General features: G+C 46.0%; 1 protein-coding gene across 2 annotated transcripts in view; it reads left to right on the top strand.

Annotated features, from left to right (window-relative positions):
* Window positions 1–3993: 3993 nt before the first annotated feature.
* ZDHHC20 (zDHHC palmitoyltransferase 20) overlaps window positions 3994–20966 on the top strand; it is a 115587-nt gene continuing 98614 nt past the window's right edge. Inside the window, exon 1 of one of the 2 annotated variants that reach the window (XM_082246716.1) lies at window positions 3994–4184. In XM_082246716.1, the coding sequence (XP_082102842.1) occupies window positions 4067–4184 (118 nt within the window). In that variant the 5' untranslated portion in view covers window positions 3994–4066. The remainder of the gene's footprint in view (window positions 4185–20966) is intronic. The other variant, XM_082246717.1, reaches the window with a different exon arrangement.

Genomic DNA, 20966 nt, shown 5'->3' with positions numbered 1-20966 from the left:
AAACTCTATGCTGTGAGTAAGCAAGAAGTGTTTATTAAATTCCAAGACATACAGTTTTACACACAGTTATGGGACACTCCCCTTAGCCTTGCCAAAGGGGGCAAGGAGACAAGGAACAACCAATGGAAACTGAACATTTGTACATTGAAACAGGCTACAGATAACCTAATGAGCTTATGGTAGACAGGCAGTCTCTCAATACACACCCCCTGCGGAGAGATGTATCCAGTCCAGACCATTGTCTATGTGTCATGAATCCACACAATTAGACACAGAAACAGGAAGGGGGGAGAAGGGCTGTAGCATTACATTACATTAACTCAATGCTATGAGTCATGCCATCTTCAGTTGTTCAGAAGATGAATAAAGAGAAAATAAAATGCAATAAAAGGCAATGTCCCAAACTCTTAGGAAAATGACACAAAGGGGTTTACAATCCAGGGACAGGGTGATCCGTCACACATAGTGACGGTTAGTACCGTCACACCGGGTATAAACTAGGAACTGAAACACATTGAAACTTGATCAGCAGGCAGGAGCATAGTCAGCAAACAAGTCAAAAGGTCATCAACAGTGAGACAGCGAGGTACTGGAACATCAGGCAGAGTCAGGATACAGGCTGGGGTTGGTACACAGTCGGGCAGTGAGGCACAGGAGCACAAGACAGAAGCAGAATCAGAGTACAAGCCAAGGTCACAGTAGGCAGGCAGAAATCTAGAGACTGGTTAAGGGCAAACTGGGTCATGCATGGGTAGGCAGATGTGACAGGTCAAGGCGCAGGTTAAACAGGAACTATCTGAAGACCACTCAGCAATCTATTCATGCCATAGTCCAGCTTATATAGGCTGTTTGGCACCAGTGCTAAATCCAATCTTGTGCACACGCTAATATGTTTGCATGTTCGTGCTAAAGCCTGCTCTGCAGTGAGCCTGTGCTCAGAATTTTAAGCATGAGCATGTAGTGGCCTTCTGGTTCCGAGACGTTCTGAGCTTCTCATACACTATTCTGTCACAAGTCATGGAACACTAGTACACGGAGTGCTCCCTATTCTGTCATGGAACCCTTCTACATGGACTGCTCCTTATTCTGTCACAGCACACTTCTACATAGATTGCTCCCTATTTTGACACAAGTTATGGAACATCTCTACATCAAGTGTTCCCTGATCTGTCAAGGAACACTTCTATACTGAGCACTTCCTATTCTGTCAGGGAACTCTTCTACACTGAGCACTCCCTATTCTGTCAGGGAACACTTCTACACTGAGCGATCCCTATTCTGTCCCGGAACACTTCTACACTGAGCGCTCTCTATTCTGTCACAGAACCCTTCCACACTGAGTGCTCCCTATTCTGTCACGGAACCCTTCCACGCTGAGTGCTCCCTCTTCTGTCATGGAACACTTCTACACTGAGCGCTCCCTATTCTGTCATGGAACACTTCTACACAGAGCGCTCCTTATTCTGTCACGGGACACTTCTGCACTGAGCGGCGAGCACTCCCTATTCTGTCACAGAACACTTCTACACTGAGCGCTCTCTATTCTGTCACGGAACTCTTCTACACTGAGCGCTCCCTATTCTGTCACGGAACACTTCTACACTGAGCGCTCCCTATTCTGTCACAGAACACTTCTACACTGAGCGCTCCCTATTCTGTCACAGAACACTTCTACACTGAGCGCTCTCTATTCTGTCACGGAACACTTTTACACTGAGCGCTCTCTATTCTGTCACAGAACCCTTCCACACTGAGTGCTCCCTATTCTGTCACGGAACCCTTCCACGCTGAGTGCTCCCTCTTCTGTCATGGAACACTTCTACACTGAGCGCTCCCTATTCTGTCATGGAACACTTCTACACAGAGCGCTCCTTATTCTGTCACGGGACACTTCTGCACTGAGCGGCGAGCGATCCCTATTCTGTCAAAGAACACTTCTACACTGAGCGCTCTCTATTCTGTCACGGAACTCTTCTACACTGAGCGCTCCCTATTCTGTCACGGAACACTTCTACACTGAGCGCTCCCTATTCTGTCACAGAACACTTCTACACTGAGCGCTCCCTATTCTGTCACGGAACTCTTCTACGCTGAGCGCTCCCTCTTCTGTCACGGAACTCTTCTACACTGAGCGCTCCCTATTCTGTCACGGAACTCTTCTACACTGAGCACTCCCTATTCTGTCAGGGAACACTTCTACACTGAGCGATCCCTATTCTGTCACGGAACACTTCTACACTGAGCGATCCCTATTCTGTCACGGAACACTTCTACACTGAGCGCTCTCTATTCTGTCACAGAACCCTTCCACACTGAGTGCTCCCTATTCTGTCACGGAACCCTTCCACGCTGAGTGCTCCCTCTTCTGTCATGGAACACTTCTACACTGAGCGCTCCCTATTCTGTCATGGAACACTTCTACACAGAGCGCTCCTTTTTCTGTCACGGGACACTTCTGCACTGAGCGGCGAGCGATCCCTATTCTGTCACGGGACACTTCTACACTGAGCGTTCCCCATTCTGTCACGGAACCCTTCTACACTGAGCGCTCCCTATTCTGTCACGGAACACTTCTATACTGAGCGCTCCCTATTCTGTCAGGGAACACTTCTACATTGAGCGTTCCCTATTCTGTCACGGAACCCTTCTACACTGAGCGTTCCCTATTCTGTCACGGAACACTTCTACATTGAGCACTCCCTATTCTGTCACAGAACACTTCTACACTGAGCGCTCCCTATTCTGTCACAGAACACTTCTACATTGAGCACTCCCTATTCTGTCACAGAACACTTCTACATTGAGCGCTCCCTATTCTGTCACAGAACACTTCTACACTGAGCGCTCCCTATTCTGTCACAGAACACTTCTACATTGAGCACTCCCTATTCTGTCACAGAACACTTCTACACTGAGCGCTCCCTATTCTGTCACAGAACACTTCTACACTGAGCGCTCCCTATTCTGTCACGGAACCTTTCTACACTGAGCGCTCCATATTCTGTCACGGAACACTTCTATACTGAGCGCTCCCTATTCTGTCAGGGAACACTTCTACATTGAGCGTTCCCTATTCTGTCACGGAACCCTTCTACACTGAGCGTTCCCTATTCTGTCACGGAACACTTCTACATTGAGCACTCCCTATTCTGTCACAGAACACTTCTACACTGAGCGCTCCCTATTCTGTCACAGAACACTTCTACATTGAGCACTCCCTATTCTGTCACAGAACACTTCTACACTGAGCGCTCCCTATTCTGTCACAGAACACTTCTACATTGAGCACTCCCTATTCTGTCACAGAACACTTCTACATTGAGCGTTCCCTATTCTGTCACAGAACACTTCTACATTGAGCGCTCCCTATTCTGTCACAGAACACTTCTACATTGAGCACTCCCTATTCTGTCACAGAACACTTCTACACTGAGCGCTCTCTATTCTGTCACAGAACACTTCTACATTGAGCACTCCCTATTCTGTCACAGAACACTTCTACACTGAGCACTCCCTATTCTGTCACGGAACCTTTCTACACTGAGCGCTCCATATTCTGTCACAGGTCATGAATCCTTTCTGCACGGAGGGCTCCCTATTCCGGCCAGAGTCACGGAACATTTTCCTCATGAAGTGCTCCCCAATTTATCACCCAGTGAGGGGGTTGTCCTACGGGGGGGATGGGAGGAGCTGACATGAGACAGAGGTAGGTAAGGGTAATGAAGGTAAGTGTATGAAAACAATTCTCTGTGGTGTCCTCAGATGCAGGGAACACCTTAAGCCCCTCCTCTCCTTTGCGCTCCTTTACATTCACACCCTGTATATTATCCAGAACTTCTCAGACCATGAGAGAGGAGCACAGCCCCACCCCTCATCCTGCAATGACCCCTCCTCCCCCTCCACAGGAGGATAGCCCGCCAGCTTGACCTCCTCCACACTCCCACTTCCCCCGTGACGTGGCGTGCAGTGACGTCGCCCGGCGGGAGTGGTCGAGGAAATCACTTATCCCCGGGTCCCGCCCCCTCCAGTGACAGTAGCTGCTCGGCACCGGCAGCGGCGGGAGGTCATGGCTCCGGCTCACGTCCTGCGCTGCTGCCAGCGGGTGGTCGGTTGGATTCCGGTGCTGTTCATCACGCTGGTGGTGTGCTGGTCCTACTACGCCTACGTGCTGGAGCTGTGTATATGTGAGTACCCCTGTACGCCGGGTCACCCCGGTACATATACAGTCCTCCCTCCTGTGTGTATATAGAATCCTCCTCCTGTGTGTACAGTGCTATGTGTGTATATAGAATCCTCCTCCTGTGTGTACGGTGCTATGTGTGTATATATAATCCTTCTCCTGTGTGTGTATATAGAATCCTCCTCCTGTGTGTACAGTGCTATGTGTGTATATAGAATCCTCCTCCTGTGTGTACAGTGTATGAGTTCTACTCTGTCTACACTACACATCTGCTTTCATGTATGTAGTAAATGCCACTGAGCAGCGCCCAGTGTGTGTACGGTGGTCCGCCACTGAGCGCCCGGTGGTCCGCCACTGAGCGCCCGGTGGTCCGCCACTGAGCGCCCGGTGGTCCGCCACTGAGCCCCCGGTGGTCCGCCACTGAGCGCCCGGTGGTCCGCCACTGAGCGCCCGGTGGTCCGCCACTGAGCGCCCGGTGGTCCGCCACTGAGCGCCCGGTGGTCCGCCACTGATCGCCCGGTGGTCCGCCACTGATCGCCTGGTGGTCCGCCACTGAGCGCCCGGTGTGTGTGTACGGTGCTCCGCCACTGTGCGCCCAGTGTGTGTGTACAGTGCTCCGCCACTGAGCGCCCAGTGTGTGTGTACGGTGCTCCGCCACTGTGCGCCCGGTGTGTGTGTGTACGGTGCTCCGCCACTGAGCGCCCGCCCAATGTGTGTGTACGGTGCTCCACCACTGTGCACCCGCCCGGTGTGTGTGTGTACGGTGCTCCGCCACTGAGCGCCCGCCCGATGTGTGTGTACGGTGCTCCGCCACTGAGCGCCCGCCCGGTGTGTGTACGGTGCTCCGCCACTGAGCGCCCGCCCAGTGTGTGTGTACGGTGCTCCGCCACTGAGCGCCCGCCCGGTGTGTGTGTACGGTGCTCCGCCACTGAGCGCCCGCCCGGTGTGTGTGTACGGTGCTCCGCCACTGAGCGCCCGCCCGGTGTGTGTACGGTGCTCCGCCACTGAGCGCCCGCCCGGTGTGTGTGTACGGTGCTCCGCCACTGAGCGCCCGCCCGGTGTGTGTGTACGGTGCTCCGCCACTGTGCGCCCAGTGTGTGTGTGTACGGTGCTCCGCCACTGAGCGCCCGCCCGATGTGTGTGTACGGTGCTCCGCCACTGAGCGCCCGCCCGGTGTGTGTACGGTGCTCCGCCACTGAGCGCCCGCCCAGTGTGTGTGTACGGTGCTCCGCCACTGAGCGCCCGCCCAGTGTGTGTGTACGGTGCTCCGCCACTGAGCGCCCGCCCGGTGTGTGTGTACGGTGCTCCGCCACTGAGCGCCCGCCCGGTGTGTGTACGGTGCTCCGCCACTGAGCGCCCGCCCGGTGTGTGTGTACGGTGCTCCGCCACTGAGCGCCCGCCCGGTGTGTGTGTACGGTGCTCCGCCACTGAGCGCCCGCCCGGTGTGTGTGTACGGTGCTCCGCCACTGAGCGCCCGCCCGGTGTGTGTGTACGGTGCTCCGCCACTGAGCGCCCGCCCGGTGTGTGTGTACGGTGCTCCGCCACTGAGCGCCCGCCCGGTGTGTGTGTACGGTGCCCCGCCACTGAGCGCCCGCCCGGTGTGTGTGTACGGTGCTCCGCCACTGAGCGCCCGCCCGGTGTGTGTGTACGGTGCTCCGCCACTGAGCGCCCGCCCGGTGTGTGTACGGTGCTCCGCCACTGAGCGCCCGCCCGGTGTGTGTGTACGGTGCTCCGCCACTGAGCGCCCGCCCGGTGTGTGTGTACGGTGCTCCGCCACTGAGCGCCCGCCCGGTGTGTGTGTACGGTGCTCCGCCACTGAGCGCCCGCCCGGTGTGTGTGTACGGTGCTCCGCCACTGAGCGCCCGCCCGGTGTGTGTGTACGGTGCCCCGCCACTGAGCGCCCGCCCGGTGTGTGTGTACGGTGCCCCGCCACTGAGCGCCCGCCCGGTGTGTGTGTACGGTGCCCCGCCACTGAGCGCCCGCCCGGTGTGTGTGTACGGTGCCCCGCCACTGAGCGCCCGCCCGGTGTGTGTGTACGGTGCCCCGCCACTGAGCGCCCGCCCGGTGTGTGTGTACGGTGCGCTGCCACTGAGCGCCCTGGTGTGTGTGTACGGTGCGCCGCCACTGAGCGCCCTGGTGTGTGTGGGGAGTGCGCAGCCACTAATTGCTTGTTGAGTGTACAGTGCACAGTGTCTGAGAATCTGGTATGTGTATGGTGTGCTGCCTCTAACTATTCATGTGTGTGTACAGTGCACCCACCCCTGAGTGTTTAATGTGTGTACAGTGTGACATCCAATGTAGTGTTCAGTGTGTGTTGTGTGGCCTCTGTCCTGTGTCCTTCCTCCAGTTGGCCGCTGTGTGTTCTATGTTCAGCCTGGGGTGTCTGTAGTGTTTAGTGTGTACCATACTGCACCTATGAAGTGTGTGTGTGTACAATACAGAGTTTCACTTCCTCTATGTGCACACAATGCTTCCTCTGAGATTTGTGTAGTGCACTGGGTGAGGATGTTGCGTGTTGTCTATATTTTAGTGTGGATTTCATGTGACTGCTCAGACACCGGTGATGTTGGGCTGTGTCTATTACAAATACTTACATTTTGGTCTCATTTACATCTCCTGTTTTGTGATCTTGGCCAGAATCTCTGCAATTCTGTCCGTGATCCCAAATCGCACTGCAATAATGACAAGATGCACCATGCGTGTTTGGGTGCCTTTCAGTTTCATTGGCACTTAAACGCAGTGAGGTTTTGCTGCAGCAAATCCCAATGCGCAAAGCTTGTAGCCTAAAAGAAACTTCTGCTCCTTTTTGGGTGACCAGCTTCACACGTTGCATTTTGCGGCGATTGCAGCGTGATTTTTTGGGGCAGAGCCTCATCATATTTAGATGCCATTGAAAATGTGGTGCATTTTGCCATAATTGCAGTGCGATTTGGGATTGTGGGCAGAATCGCAGCCCAAGATCACAAGATGTGAACGAGGCCTTGGGATGAAGGAGTTGAGGTTCTTCAGTTCACTTCAGTTATCCAGCCGTGTGCAGATGACTTGGCGCTTAGAGGGTACTTTTCATGTGATCAGATAATGAAAGTGTCTTGTGTATACAGTGCTGGGATCCCCCATAGGATCTCTGTAAGCTCTGAATAAAGGATAAGGGCATCCCCAAATCCATGAGTTATGGCACAGGTACCACATTCACATCCATATTAGTTACCTCCCTCTGACTGGCTTTAGTTAGCTTTTAGGCCTCATGCACACTGGGCGTTTTTACAGCTGCTGTTTTTGGGGTTCGATGTTTTTTTCTGCAGCCAGTAAACGTCCCCAGCATGTTATCCTATGTGTCCATGCACACATAGGCTGTTAGCAGCAGTTTTTGGCAGGGGCAGTTCCTGGCTGTAAAAAAAAAAACTGAAAACTAGTGGGTTTTGAGTGGTGTTTTTCAGCTGTAAAAACGCTCTAACGTCAATAAACGCTGCTGATTGGCTTTTTTTGACATTTTTGATTCCTTCGCTTTTTTTTAAGCCAAGCCTGGGTTCCGTTTCGAGGTGTCGTTCATGGAATATAGCCTGGGTTCACACTGGTGCATGCTGAACACCGCATGTGATTTGAACCAAAACGCACCACATGTGATGTCTGTGCGATGCAATTTGAGCAATATATTTTGTATGGCTCAAATTGCATTACATTTGCACCCATGCAATGCGATTCTGGCAAGCGCACTGCATTTTGCAACCTGTTTTGGGGTATCGTTCATGGAATATGAAGCTCTGTTTACAGTGTGCCAATTTGGCATGCAATTTGTCATGTTGAATCGCATGTCAAATCGGAGCCTATTGCCGGGAACGGCACCGGTTCACACATAGGGCGGGTTTGAAATCATTCAGCTGAACACGCACGATTTCAAACTCGCATGTGCGACTTTGAGGGGGGGGGGTGTGCAGACATCTGTACGGCTTCATGCACAGTTGTCTGTTGAAATCGCCCTGAAGTCGCCAAAAGTAGTGCAGAAACTTCTTTTGGGAATCGGTGCGGTGCCACAAAGTCAGGGTTGCACCAATTTGGACAGTGACGTTGCCGGCAATAGGCTCTGATTTGGCATTCGTTTTGACGTGTCAAATCTGCCCGATGAGAACGGGAGCTTAATGTTCCATGAACGACAACCCAAAACAGATGGCAAAATACAGTGAGCTTGACAGAATCGCATCAGTGTTCACACCCATGCGATGCAATTTTGATGCAGGGGAAAAAAGGGGCCACATTTGCACCAAAATGTTGTAGGACCCTTTTTTCCCCGCACCTAAAGCTTATCACATGGGTGTGAACACCCATGCGAATAAATTTTGGCAAGCATTGCATTGTGGGAAAGTTGGAGTTACTAAAATAGCAGAGAAGTGATTATTAAATACTAAACACGCCAAAAAAAACTGAAAAACGCCAATGCTAAAAATCTAAAAAAACACTGAAAAACTCACTACAAAGCGACTGGTGTTTTTAGAATGTCCAGTGTGCATGAGGCCTAAAAGAGCTTGTTTAACCACTTGCATACTGGACACTTTCGCCCCCTTCCTGCCCAGGCCAACTTTCAGCTTTCAGCGCTGTCGCACTTTAAATGACAGTTGCACCATGCAACACTGTACCCAAATTAAACTTTTTTTATTTTTTTTTTATTTTTCACACAAATAGAACTTTCTTTTTTGGTGGTATTTAATCACCACAGATTTTTTATAATTTTTTTTGTAAAAAAAAATGTTTTTCTTAGTTTCTGTTTGAAATAACGTAAATAAGTATTTTTTATCCTTCACTAATGTGCGCTGATGAGGCTGCACTGATGGGTATGGATGAAGTGGTATTGATGAGATGGCACTAGTGAGAAGGCACTAATATGGGACACTGATGAACAGGCACTCAAAGGGAGCACTGTTTGGCATCACTGATGGACACTGGCATCACTGATGGACACTGATAGGTGGCACTGATGGGCATTACTGATGGGCACTGATAGGTGGCACTGATTGGCATCACTGCTGGGCACTGTTGGGGCTGCACTGATAATCAGTGCCCCGATTACCTGTACAGTTCTCCCCTATGAGGAAATTTTGCCAATTGGCTCTCCTGTCCTCACACATTGTCAGTGTGAGAGAGGAAAGCTGATAACCGGCATTTCCTTGTTAACATGTGATCTGTAATTGGACACAGCTGATCACCTGGCTGAAGAGCCACGTCATCGGCTCTTTACGGTGACACAGTGCGTCCCCAATCACCGAGCTGCGCAGTCCCAGAACAAGAATCACGCCATCCAATCCATCCCACCACTGGAGAGCCACGGGAGGATCCACATTAGCCTGGGGGCTATTTAAGAGTTAGTGGTCTTGGGGCTATAAGGCATACGAGACCCAACCTCACCCTACCACGGTGGAGAGGAATCCGAGCCGCACTTTTGTCACATAGTGGACCGAAAAATATCCACATTGAGCACCTGTACCATATGTATGCTGGATGAGCATATTTGCACAAGAAATCTATTGCTTTGAACTTTGTCACCACAGTCACAATATATGGACTTGATCTAACTACTTTGAGCCACGTGCACTTTAAATACCACTATTGATTTGTAAATAATCATCAACTCACTATTTGCACTATTGTATTGAATTTTATATAGAGTTTATATTATTTATTTACATATTTATACTTCGATGATGAAATAGATGTGTACTTACCAGTGGCGTACCAAGAGGGGGGGCGGCCCGCCCCGGGTGCCACGCACTGGGGGGTGTCAGCCGCCTACCCTCAATTTTATGGTGTGAAACAGTCATAATATTGTTTACATTGCACAATCCCTAAGGGTTGTACTCACTATAAGTCTATTACTGATAAATTCCTCACTAACCATTCTATAGCTGCTGCTTTTCATTAATTAGTTCATACACGGGGGCCATTCATTTTCAGCATCTTTGACCCGTTTTCGGCCGAAATGAGAGAGGCCCATTTTTTCGCCCGAAAATTTTGGTTGCTGAAATTTCGGTGCACCACTATTAAATACACCTATATACCAGTAGGTGCGGGGAATATACATCTGGTATATTTTTTAAAACGAGGACTAGTCGCCAGAACCGCTGTGGTCTTCCTGCAGCTGATCTTTTCCCCATTGCTGACTTGCCATGCCTTGTTTTGCACTATGTCTCCATTACGAATGGGCTTGGGCATGTTTGGTATCCCACCTGCCCGATCCCGCGATCCGAAAATCGGACGACGTTCCGTCCGTCTTTTTTTTGTTTGCTAGCAACTCTCAATAATATTCGCAAACGGGAGAGGTTACTTCCGATACAAATTTTCTCGGATGATGATTCTTAGCTTCCGGTATGCGTAACCAAGCTGTAACGTGTGAAGGGAAATGATGTCATGTGCGTGTGACCCCTCTAGCCACGCCCTGAGCGCCTTCGTGACGAGCTGTTCGGATTTTTCGTGTCTGGCCACATTTTTTTCCATCTATAACTTTTTATATAGCGTTTACAACTTGGATTGCTTTTCAAAGAACCGAAAACGTCCTATTTTTCTTCTTTCCCTGGTTTACTTCTGGTCGTTCTTTCGTTTCCGCACATGCGCTGTCTACTGCTCACCATTTTTTTCGGACGAACAACATACTGATAATACGATTATCGTACGATGTGCTATCATACGCTCAAAATTTTTATGCTTGCACGACTGGATAATATAAGGCGAACTGTCGTGATCGCCTCTCGTAAGCTGTGTACGATCAGATTATCGTCCGATCTTTTCACAAGCGTTATTTTTCGCCCGATTTTCGGATCGTGTGTACGGGCCATTAGTGCAGACTTCTGGGAAAATCAGTGAGCCAATCACACAAGCAGGAAATGTTTCTGGGGGGGGGGGGGGGGATGTGGTCAGTATACATTCTGTGTACAGAACACCTCCAGGTAGCCATATTGCTCTGCATTTTACAGAAAATGAAATGACAGAGCTGCAGATTAAAGAGGAAAGGTAATTTTTAATAACATTCTTTTAAAATATGACGCAATTGTATACTGTATACACTATATATATATATATATATATATATATATATATATATATATATATATATATACATATATATATATATATACATTTTTTTTTCCAGGAAAGTGGAGTTACCCTTTAAACTAACACTTTTTGAACATTGGAATATTTAGCCTATTGTAAAATGAGCCCATTCTCTTCTACTATTTGTTATTTTTATAACTTTGTTGATGTTACTGTGTCTGTTACAATATATAGTGTGTGTATATATACTGTATGTGTGTGTATATATACTTATATATCCGTGGACTGAGTTTAGGAAAAAGGCACAAAGGATTCGGGGCTCTGGAGTGTTCATTGTGAGCAGAAAAAAACTGTTTACAGCTTTCTCCTGGTTTTGTAATCCCAGATCAGGGCCTGGAGCTTGGAGCCTGGGGTTGGAAGAAATTTGAGTGGTAAGAAGTCTCCAAGCCCTTTGAGTGCACAAGTGTGCATATTGGTTATAGGGCAGGAGCCGACTATAGCTCAGGATCCTTGTGTAGATAGGTTCCCGTGTTTGGAGAGGCGATCCATGTTGCAGAGATTGACAGGCCACCCATAGGACTGGGAGATTTGGGACAGCTGTGGGAGTCTGCAGGACTGAAAGAGCTGAGGCAGCTAGCAAGTCCAGGGGTCTGGAGGGATTTTTGAAGTATCAGAAGAGTGAGAGAGCCCTGGGTGTTGGTAGTGTTTTTTGTTTTTTTTTTAGCAGAGACCCTAGGGAATAAAATGGCGGTCGTTGGGGGAAAAAAAACGGTTTCATGAACTAAAAAAAAAAAAAAAAAAAAAACACTAAAGCTAGCCCAATTTTTTTGTATAATGTGAAAGATGTTACGCCTAGTAAATAGATACCTAACGTGACATGCTTTAAAATTGTGCACACTCATAGAACGGCACTATACTTCGGTACTTTAAAAATCTCCTTTGGCGACTCTTTAAACATTTTTACAGGTTGCCAGTTTAGAGTTATCATTCAGATATCTCCACCCAAAGTCCAGGACGTCATTTGATGTCCTTGGGCCGGAAGTGGTTAAGGTGGTAATTAAACTCACTTGGTGCCTTCTCTGCAATAAATTAGCCTCAGAACCTGTGTAATTCATATGTATTTGGGTTTAACCACTTAAGCCCCAGAAGGTTTACCCCTCTTCATGACCAGGCCATTTTTTGCAATATGGCACTGAGTTACTGTAACAATTGCGCAGACATGCAATGCTGTACCCAAAAAATGTATATCCTTTTTCACACAAATAGAGCTTTCTTTTGGTGGTATTTGATCGCCTCTGCGGTTTTTATTTTTTGCGCTATAAACAAAAAAAGACCGACAATTTTGAAAAGTAAACAATATTTTTAACTTTTTCTCCTATAAAATATATCCAATAAAACAAATGTAAAAAATCTAATTTTATTCATCACTTTTTGGCCAATATGTATTCTGCTACATGTTTTTGGTAAAAAAAAATCCCAATAAGCGTATATTGATTGGTTTGTGCAAAAGTTATGGCGTCCACCAGAGGTTGGGGACTTGAGTCACATGACTTGACTTAAGTCACCAGTTTGAGGACTTGAGACTTGCTTGACTAAAATTAATAAAAGACTCGACTTGACTTTGACTTGGTATTCATGACTTGAGACTTGACTTTGACTTGAGACATATGACTCAAAATGACTTTACTTTTTTAAGTTATTAAATATTTGCATTTTCTCAAGATGTGTTATAGCAAAATTTAATGGGCCTGTTATGTTTCTGACACCATTGTCACTTAAAACACCTCAGTGTGTTCTGATTTTTAGGACACTGGCTGTTTTACAATGGAAATACTTAACATGTTTTTAGTGACAGTGGTGTTGAAACATGACCGGACGAAGGATTTTGAGCTGTTTGGGCATTCAAAGTGTTTCTTTAATATGCCAAGAAAAAAGCACTAAGCAGTTTTGTTAATGTTGAAAATAAAACAAAACCTTTCCTGACCACTGACTTTTAACTGATTTAAAGGTGAAAATTGGGGTAGATCAGTATTTTGACTTGATTTGTGACTTGACCAAAATAAATGAGTTGACTTGCTTGACTTTTAGCAGGGACTTGACTTGCTTGCTTTTCGCCACAGTAACTTGGGACTTGCTTGTGACTTGCACATGTGTGACTTACTCCCATGTCTGGCGTCCACGAACTATGGGATATTTTTATGGATTTTTTTACAACCATTTTAATGAAAAATTGATTATGGGGACATATAGTAGTGGATGTGTATGGATTATTTTGAGGAATAATACTGTGTACACAGTATATGAATTTCATCCAGTTCCTGAGCAACTGGCCTAAATTTGCTATGTGAGTGCCCCTGTCGGCCACCTTCTGCCTTGACATCCTTTGATTGAAAAATTGAAGGCCTAGGGCAGGAAATTGTCTAGAAGAACGAAAGCACAAACCCCATGGGTTTTTTTTGGCAGCAAAAAATTGTGTAGAATATATAGGACTACAATTTTATATAAAAAAATAACTTTATTGATGAATAAAAAGAAATTAAAAAAAATGGTAAAAACCCCCAAAAGGGGAAATTTTGTGACTTATGAGCTCAGGTACAAACAAAGCAGCATGATATTGCAAGGGTAAATAACAATTGCATGATACAGATCGTCACATGAAATGCGGAAACCCGACGCGTTTCGACCTGTGGAAGAAGGTCTTCAAGGGGTCTGTGATGTCAAATTGGCGATATCAGTCAAGGACCAGAGAACATGTTAGTAGCTGAAAAGTCGTCTTCCAAAATGGAGGTGTGAAACACTCCTGCCAGGGGTGGTCAAGAAGATGTACCAGACTACAGGGAGCCACATCTGTGGCCTACCAGATAGGGGCAAGACACCCGCTATTGTGGCAACGGTATGGGAAGCATGATTTCTCAGATCGAAGTGTTTCCATATGGGAGGGCAGGAAATTGTCAGCCGAACAGTGGCTGCATCCAATCAGATCCAGCCATTGTTCCAGTGTTCTGACAGGCACTGGCTGTAGCTTTTAGAATACAATAGCCGCAGTGGGAGATTCTCCCACCTGTGTGTGGGCGAAAATATTTGTTTTGTATACCCAGCTTAAAGCGGAGTTCCGGCCACAAAAACATTTTTTCAATGAACATACCCCCGGGACAGTCAGGGCTAGTACATTCCACAATGGCTAGCCTCTGATCTGTCCCGGTTCGCACTTACCTGCAAGAAGAAATACTCACTTATAAAATTTCTTCTACAGCGTTGCCATCTCTGTTGTGGGCAGCTGAAGCCAGCGCGATCATCTTCTGCGTCCTCTTCCCCGTCTTCTTCCGCGTCTTCTTCTCCCAGAATGCGCCTGCACCGGCCCCTCTCGTCACTTCCGGTGCGGCGCCGCATTCCTACACAGCTTCTGGGTATGCCCAGAAGCTGTTTAGCAGGGAATGCGGCGTCGCACCGGAAGTGACGAGCGGGGCCGATGCCGTCGCATTGATTCCTGGGAGCGATGACGTTCAGCTCCCAGGAATCATTGCAAACCGGAAGTAACGGCGCGGGCCGCGGCCACAGAGGGAGGAAGTGGAAAATAGGTGAGTATTTCTTTCTACAATTACAAGGTAAGTAAAAAAAAAAAAATAATAATCCTAACTATCCAATTCCTTTTCAGGTGAAGAAGAGGAAGCGGATGGCCAGAAAATCGATTGTCGATTTTGTGGCCGGAACTCCGCTTTAAGTATATGGTTTAGTGTCACTTTCAGTTACATGTTTTACAACCGTTTGGAAATAGAAACCATTTATGTTAGTATAGCAGGTACTTGTACTTTAGAATGTTATTGCTAACTTGTTATAATTTGCTTTTGTTGTTGTCTGTTTTTATTAGACTTTCAGAAGTGCACATTTCCTGCCATGTTGTAATGGTACTTGATATTACTTAATAGACTTTGCCAATAGTCGTAAACATCTGAGAGTGTAGAGCAGAAGATATATGCATCCGGCTAGACTGGCGTCCGCATGGAGTATACTCCTGGTATTGGGTTGTGTTGTCTCTCTACGCTCTGGGCTGATTGCTGGATCCTGGAGGAATGAAGTTTACAGATGTTGCGAATAGCAGCCCATTAGAATGTTGCTTTTGAGAGCAAAACTAAAAAAATATTGGGATCTGATTGGTCAATAGGCCTCTTGCATACGGACATAAAAATTTACTGATTGTTATACACAGGATCTTGCAGGTAAAAAGATCCTAAGATCTTATAATCTAATAAAAAAATTAAAGTTTGCTAAGGGCCTTGCAATTTACACGGATACTAGTATTTACTTTGTGTATATGCATAAATTATTATTTATCTTTTACAGCATTGACTGTATCACTGATCTTTACACCACTGTGCATTGTCCTAGAACAATAATATATATGTTTTAGATCCATAAAAAAAAAAAAAAAGAGTACAAATGCTTCATTTTCTTTAGCCCATGTGCAAGAGCTGTAAAGTCATTTGCACTATAGCAACAGAACCACACTTTCTGTAAACTCTGGAAAAATGGAAAAAAATTAACCACTTTCTGACCGGCCAACAGTAATTCTACTGCTGGTCAGCTGCTTGAGCAGGCATCACAATGTACCAGTACGTTCCCCACTCATGCGAACTGCGCATACCCCACAATCTTCACTAGACACAGCAGATTACAGAGCTTGGTATCGGATCGCTGTGATCGGCCCAGATACCACCTGATCGCTGTGCGCTCACGTCACCTACTAAACAGTCATGATCAGAATCCATTCCTGACGTAATTGTTTACTACTGTGTGTGATCTGTGATTGGTCACCAGTGATCATATGGTACATGGGCCAATCAGCACCCTGTACCGTGTGATAGCAGTGGTCAATCACAGCATCCTAATAGTAAACAATGAGTCATGAACGAAAGCCATTCATGACAGTTCAAATGATTGCCATTAGTGATGATGATGATGTACTGCACTGCTGACAGTATGTTAAAAAAAAAAAAAAATTGTGGACAAAAAAAAAACATTTTGTTTCATTTATTCATTTTCCAAACAACTGTGCCAAAAAATGACAACTTCAAAAAATGTGTCATGCCTAAATACTAAATACCTTGGACTGTCTACTTTACAAAAAGGGGTCATTTTGGGGGTATTTGGACTGTCCTGGCATTCAGTACATCAGGATTGATCAATTTTCAAAAACATATATTCTAGTTTGAAGACGCTATACCTTTCACACAGACTAAATTATATATACTGATTTGGGTTATTTTTACCAAAGAAATGTAGCGGAATACATTTTGCCTACGTTTACACTTATGCGTGAGCCCCGGTTCACACTTATGCGATGCGGGAAGGCTGCGAATCCGCAGCCTGTTCCCGCATCGCAAACGCACCCCGGCAGTTCACACTGCCATATGCGATACGCCGATCGCATGTAATGAAGGAGCAGTGCGCTCCGACATTACATGCGAACGCCGCAGCCGCATAAGTGTGAACCGTGTGAATACACTTTGTATGGCTAAATTCGCACCGCACCCGCAGCAAACACGCACAGGACCCTTTTTTGCAGCCGCATCAGGATCGGATTGCACAGCGATTCACACTTGTGCGATCCGATCCTGTGCGAACTGCAAGATCGCACTGTGATATGCGATCAAACTGGGGGTGTCGTTAAGATTACATTGACACCCCCAGCGTATCGCATATGGCAGTGTGAACTGCCGGGGGTGCGTTTGCGATGCGGGAACAGGCTGCGGATTTGCAGCCTTCCCGCATTGCATAAGTGTGAACCGGGGCTTATAGTAATGTGTTTATTTTTTTGGCGTTGTGTTTGTTTTTTTTATTAATAATAATAATTAGTTATAATTTTTTTAGGCTCCGTTCACATGTAGGCGTTTTGGGGCGTTTTTGGGGAGTTTTTCTGCTCTAGGATCAGCTCTCAAAACGCCCAACAAGACAAATCCTATTCATTTCAATGGCCCCTATTCACATCTGAGCGTTTTGACGCTGTATACAAAACGCCCAACGCTCAAAAAAGTACATGAGCTTCTTTTTGGGCAGATTACAGGCGTTTTCCATTGGTATCTATTCAATCAAAAAACGCCTATACAAAAAACGCCTGTAAATCGCGGTAAAATCACGGTAAAAAAACACGCGCTCAGGTGTGAATGTAGCCTTAAGGTTATTGGGTAATTATTTTTTATGTATGATTACATATTAATCATTATTTATAATTACTTTTGTTATTTCTGTATTTATTTTCCATTTATTTATTCATATATTACGAATTTTTTTTTTGAGCAGAAAATCGCGCAAATACGCCTGACAAACCGTGCATGATGCATTTCTATTTATTTATCTATCTATTTATCTATTATTGGCAATAAAAACACGCCAAAATGCTCAAATCTGCCTGATTCAAGCTACAAAAAAAGCTCCAGAACTTTTTCTAGCTTCAGGTGACTTGGAGTGGAGATGTGAACCATCTCTAGGATAATTGATTTTTTTTCTCCTCCAGCGTTTTGGAGCTTCAAGCTACAAAACTCTGAGATATGAATGGGGCCTAAGGGTTTATTCACACTAGCGGCAAGGACTGGCACTTCTCTGAAAAGCGATCCGAGCAGCTGACCTTTGTGATGCCTCCTCACCGCCTGTTTTAACCTAGTTAATGCCACTAATGCATTGCACGTGGTTGCAGCACAGCCCTGTTCACTTGAATGGGTTGTATTCAGCTGGCTATGGTGCCCGTCAAGTATGACAGGGGGCAAAGTTCCTGCTGTTGAACTTGTACATCTTCCTGCCTCTGTGGGTAAAAGGGGAGCAGTTGGAGGCAGTAAAAACAAGGTTCAACCATGTGGTTTTACCGGCCCCAACCTCACCTGTGAATGGGTTCTAAGAGCTTATTCATGAAAGGACTACCAAATAGAAATAATAAACTGATTTATAAAAGCCTTTGATCTCTTCCTTGTACAGTGCGCTCCATTTGTTGAGAAATAATCCTCTCCCTGCCAACTATATACAACACAATGATGTATAGCGGGACTATAAACCACCAGATATAAAGTTGTGTGATATGTTTTAGCTGCCAAAGGATTTGTAATTCTTTTAATCCATTGTTTAGATTCACTTACCTGTGCCAGGCCCCTGGCCTTACTTTTTGGTTCACTGCAGTTACAGCAACATAACTAAGGCCGGCCATACATTATACAATTTTCTTCTACAATTTTACAATTTTAGATTCACCAAAACCATATCATATAAGGTCAGACCTAAACACTTTTAATTTATATGCAGTCAGGAAGGCCCTTGCGCTACATAATTGAAGAAAATGATATAATGTATGGCCGGCTTAAAGCCTGGTACACACACACACTTTAGGCCCCTTTCACACTTGTGCAACTTTGGACATCAGAGTTGCACGACAAGTCGTTCCCCATGTTTTCCAATGATAACCATTCATATATGCGCAACTTAAAGTTGCAGCAACTTCAAAGTAGTTCACGCACTACTTTGGTCTGACTTTCATGCAACTTCAGGGCCTTAGACTTCAATGTTAACCCTCAGAAGTTGCATGAAAGTCATACCAAATTGTTATACTATGCAACTTGTGTGCAACGGTTGTCCATTAAAACTGGTCAAAGCCAAAGTCGTATCCATGTTGCACCCATCCAAAGTTGCATCAAAGTTGCACTCCAAAGTCGGTGCAACTTTGGAGTTGTACAAGTGTGAAAGGGGCCTTAACCACTTTACGACCGCCCACTGCAGATATACTGCGGCAGGCAACCGCTCCTGGGCACAGTGACGTAGGGATACGTCGCTCGCTCTGAGGAGGCTAGGGGGCAAGGGTGCCTCACCGGCAGCCTGCTCCCACTCCCACCCCCCCCCCCTCGTCAGCGGGGAAGCCGATGCGTATGTCAGGCAGCTCGGATTGGCACCTGACAGCCGCGATCATTCCCCGCTGAGAGGGAATGGTCAGCTGTTGTAAACACAGCTGACCGTTCTCTCCCTGAAATGATCATAGAGCCCCTGTGATCCTTCTATATAGGATCACATGTCTCTATTGTCATTTCAGAAGCCCCGCCCCCCACAGTTAAAATCACTCCTCTAGGCTTACATTTAACCCCTTGATCACCCATAATGTTAACCCCTTCCCTGCCAGTGTCATTATTACAGTAACAGTGCATATTTTTAACACTTATTACTGTAGTAATGTCACTGGTCCCTCCAAAAGTGTCAAAAATATCAGTCAGGGGTCTGCCCACCGGAATGTCGCTGTCCCGCAAAAAATCAGATTGCCGCCATTACTAGTAAAAAAATTACATAAATCTTTCCTGTAGTTAGTAAACACGATAACTTTTTCGCAAACCAGTCAAAATACGATTTTTTTTTTTTTTTTTTTACCAAAAATATGTAGCAGAAAACAAAATGTTAAATTTTGATTTTTAAATTTTTTTTTTTTGAGAATGTCATATAGCAGAATGTGAAAAATATTATTTTTTTTTTTAAATTGTCGCTCTTTTTTTGTTTATAGTGCAAAAAATAAAATCGCACAGGTGATCAAATACCACCAAAAGAAAGCTCTATTTGTGGGAAAAAGACATCAATTTTATTCGGGTACAGCGTTGCATGACGGCGCAATTGTCCATTAAATTAACACAGTGCCGAAACGCAAAATTGGGCCTGGTTATTAAGGGGGCAAATCCTTGCGGTCTTAAAGTGGTTAAGCGATTTCCCCGCTGAGCTATTGTTCTGACAGGGGGATGTCCCCTCGCCAGAACATTCTGCTGATTGGCAGACCTTTTTCGGTCATGCCCCTTCCACAAAAGCCGGCCCGGCTGCAGTACGCATGGGCCGAATGTCAGCTGGTTTCTATTGAACCGGCCTATGCTGCCTGACATTCGGGCCAGTGAGTACTAGGCTTTAGTCAAGGACCTGCCTAAGTCTGTGAATGAATAGTGAAGGAGAAACTGCACTCAGATGAAATCGCCCTTGTGCACGCTCCTCTGTTAGATGAGCAGCAGGACATGCCCTATCTTCTTCCAGTATCAGGGGAATTCTGTCCAGTGTTCTCTTCCCATGGTTGTAAGGAAGCAATGTTCGAACTTTAAAAACACCAGCTGGTTGCAGATTAAAATGGGTCGTATATTTTTAGTCTAAAATGGCTCGTGTTTTTTTATGCCCCCACAACTTGAATTTGGTGACAATGGCTAGTCCTCTTCACAACTGAAATTTTGTTAAGTTGATAAAGTGGTGGGAGACTTTCTCTTTAACGTGATACTTACACACTTTATTTTACATCGTCCTTTCTATTTCTGTATATTAATGATGGAACTGTAATTATTTTAATATAAAAAAAAAGTACCTTTTTCCTAATCTAAATACAACTGTCACATGACTCCGCTCTTTTCCAGCCTGTTTTCAGAGAAACCTAAGCAGGGGGAGCTTCTATTCCTCTTCTGCTGGTCATGTCCAAAATAAAAAAGAACAGCCTTTGGAATACAGAGTAAAAAAAGAAATCTCAAACTATTTAAAATTGTCATACAAATATATATTTGAAATCAAATCTTTACTTTTTTGTAGAAATAACATGGTGTGGGCAGATTTCTGCCAGTCACAGGTTGTCACCCCTCCAGCCTGTGTCTTAGAATAACAGGGAGGTGAAGCCTTCATCAATCTACATGTAGTATCCCACCCCATTGTGTTTTGCTGGTTAGTGGGTATGAAGGAGGAGGGAGACTCTATAGTCGCATGGGCT

This window comes from Pelophylax lessonae, assembly GCF_965119305.1.
Source record: "Pelophylax lessonae genome assembly, chromosome: 2".
Classification (NCBI taxonomy): Eukaryota; Metazoa; Chordata; class Amphibia; order Anura; family Ranidae; genus Pelophylax; species Pelophylax lessonae.
Note: the sequence above shows the minus strand (reverse complement) of the source record. Positions and strands in the feature narration are given on the sequence as shown.